The sequence below is a fragment of the Odontomachus brunneus genome, unplaced genomic scaffold (assembly GCF_010583005.1).
Source record: "Odontomachus brunneus isolate Ranch 3 - 2012 unplaced genomic scaffold, Obru_v1 Obru_scaffold_206, whole genome shotgun sequence".
NCBI classification, from domain to species: Eukaryota; Metazoa; Arthropoda; class Insecta; order Hymenoptera; family Formicidae; genus Odontomachus; species Odontomachus brunneus.
The window spans coordinates 476558-479652 of NW_022639656.1; the positions used below are offsets into that span (position 1 = coordinate 476558).

The 3095-nt window shown below is 36.7% G+C and overlaps 1 protein-coding gene across 4 annotated transcripts in view; it reads left to right on the forward strand.

Annotated features, from left to right (window-relative positions):
- LOC116852198 overlaps positions 1–2706 on the forward strand; it is a 36042-nt gene extending 33336 nt beyond the window's left edge. For all 4 annotated transcript variants that reach the window (XM_032832300.1, XM_032832301.1, XM_032832303.1 and 1 more), the window contains one exon: positions 1799–2706. In XM_032832300.1, coding sequence (XP_032688191.1) covers positions 1799–1937 — 139 coding nt within the window. In that variant the 3' untranslated portion in view covers positions 1938–2706. The remainder of the gene's footprint in view (positions 1–1798) is intronic.
- The last annotated feature ends 389 nt before the right edge of the window (positions 2707–3095 follow it).

Sequence of the window (3095 nt, forward strand, 5' to 3'; positions counted from 1 at the left end):
ACACTGACGCAGCTCGAATGGGAAACTCTTCCTCACCCAGCGTACTCACCAGACATAGCGCCTTCTGATTACCACTTGTTCAGATCGATGCAGCACGGCTTGAGTGGTACACGCTTCCGAAATGTTGAAGAAGTGCGAGAATGGGTGGACGAATGGATTGCTTCGAAACAAACATCGTTTTATCGAGATGGTATCGCCCAGTTGCCAGAAAGATGGCAAAAAGTTGTAGAAAGTGATGGAAAATACTTTCATTGAAATAATTTAAATAGATTTTTTACAATAAATGCTTTTTCTCAGTATTTTTTGGGCGGAAACTAAGTTAAGGTCCTAATACAACATTAATTGATTTTAAATAACAACTCAGTTAATTATTAAATCGACTGTTTCCAAAATTATTCCGTCTCCTACGAACCCGAACCGGCGAGCGATCAAGAACGCGACGCATCGCAGTTACAAATTGGCGCCCGAACAGTTCTAGAAAAAGAAAAAAGAAGGCAGGCGAGAAATAAGAAAAATGAAGCAGTGGATTTACACACTGTCGAAAGAGAACATAATAAAAAAGATAGCCGAACTAGGATTGCCTACAGATGGAACATTAGATGAACTGAGAGGAAGTCTCAATAAATTTGTAATGGATAATTCTCAAGCTTTCGCAAACGGAAACGAGGAGGAAGGAACGAGCCGCGCATCAGAGATGATGCAAAGCGTTGATCAGGATATGATCGCCAAGACAATCAACCAAATAAGGAAATGGAACTGTCAATGTGAGGGAAATGACCCCATTTCATTCCTAGAGCGTATTGAGGAATTGCAGAATAACTACGGTTATACGAATGACCAGATGCTGCAAGACCTACCTGAATTATTAAGAGGCGATACATTGATATCATAACAATAGACATTCATGGAGAGAATAGAATGAGTTTCTAAACGCATTCAGAGAGCATTTCTTGCCGTACCATTATCGTTTCCAAAGAAAACAGGAAAAGAGGATGCCATAAAGGTTATTAGTATCGTCCGTTTTTCGGTACGGGCAGAATATTGGCTCAATAAGAAATATTCCTGCTACATTTATGAGCTATTATGTAGAAGAAACGTCGACAGCAGGTCTTAAAAGATAACAACCTTTGACTTTGAGAGATTGACAGCTGTACCATTTGTACAGTAACATTGTTTCTTTCTGTAGTCACTGTGCGCTCGGGATCGCGCCAGAGATGTCATTTCCGAGCGGCATCTCTGAGCGTTATCTAGGGAGAGGAGAGTGTCATAGGCGTGGAGCGTCAGGTAGTTGAGTGGTTTAGAGCAGTCGCCCGGCAAACGAAAGACCCGGGTTCGAGTCCCGGCCTAGCAAAATCGCGCTCTCGATATTTTTCTTTTTCTGGGACGAAAAGATACGCAGACCTCGAACGCACGTCGTCCCGCCGCCACCTAGTACGCCCTGCTCCTTCTATGGTTTCTGAGTGAGGACATTAAACATATATGTTACGTATCTAATATGTTATCTAATATGTAACGTTTACTATTTGCATAGTAGGAATATAAACATCTTTTAATTGCGCGTTCTAAAAATTTGTTTTTAGGATCAAAATACAAAATTATATTATATATCGAATAATACACAAATTCACACTCGCGCGTACACGTCCATAATATAATTGATATATATATATAAAATTATACATATATTTATACGATATGATGTTTATATGATATAGTAACTATGTGTATAAAATTATACATATATTTATATGATACGTATAATTTTAATTACATGAATCTGTTTTTAACATTTGTGCAGTTATACGTGGTTCAAGGAATTTATAAACGGCACTGCTCTCCAGGAAGCTATCCAGATAGGAAAAGGAGGTCACGATTGCACACATGTTTATAAAGAATGCTTTATAACATCAGGAATGCTTAAAAATATAATGATGTAGTTTGGTATATTTTAATGTCCGCACCTGCCGCAGTGAACGAACTGCATGAATATTGAAGCCTATTGTAGTGAATTTGTGTAAATACATATGTCTAGAAGACGGAAAAAAGTTTCCAAACAGCACATTGATATCTTTTGTCCTGCTGTTTATAGTAAAGTAAAGAAAGTATGGCCTGTAAGAACTTAATCGCAGTTTTTTGGTGACTATGAAATAAAATTATTCATGGGAGAATCTCGTTACTTGTGAAACAAGTCAGACGCATGTTCCAATTTATCCTTCGGTCTTTATTTCAAACATGCGCGGTGGATCTATTTTCCTTGTTCAAATATTTTGTTTTATTTCTGAAGTGCCAAATTGATATTGTATTTTTTCTGGCGTAATTACAGGATTAACTAATTCTAACATAATTATATATTCCGGAGAAAGAAAAATACCCAAAAATAGAATGAGTCTAGGTTCGACTCTTAGCTGAGACAATATTTTCCATAATACAAAGCAAACAATTAACAAATAAATTGATAGTCACTTCATATATAAATAGGAAAAGGGGAATTTAATACATTCTTAATCGAGAATAAGAGATCATTTGAACATGGAAGGTAGATTCACCGCATATATTTGAAATAAAGATCGAAGGATTTGATCGAAGGAGTGAATTTGACTTATTTCAAATAACGATATCCTTTCGTGTATAATTCTATTTAGCAATCGAATCAAAGAATCGCGATTAGACTCTTATCCATACAGCACCAAATGTCTAAAATACATCCCAGAGACGTTCCAGGGACTATATGATATCTCTGGGATGTCTCTGGGATGTATTTTGGACATTTGTGCTGTGCTCGTATAGATTACCCGAGCAGAAATGTATCTAGTAGATTTGATTTCAAGACTAGTAGCTAGATAGTAATGACTAGATAAGTTTTCTAGCCAGTCACTAGCTTATGACTGGCAAACTACTTCTAATCAAACTTTAATTATCTAGCTGCTGTCTAGTCACTAAATAGAAAATGAATAGTAGGTGGCGCTGTCTTTTTTAAAATATCCAGTCTAGCTATTATCTCGCCACTAGCAGGATTACATTACTTTGCACGTCGAAAAGAAGGTTATGTTACAATATTAAATTCTATCTAGTCACTATCTAGTACCAATATGTTA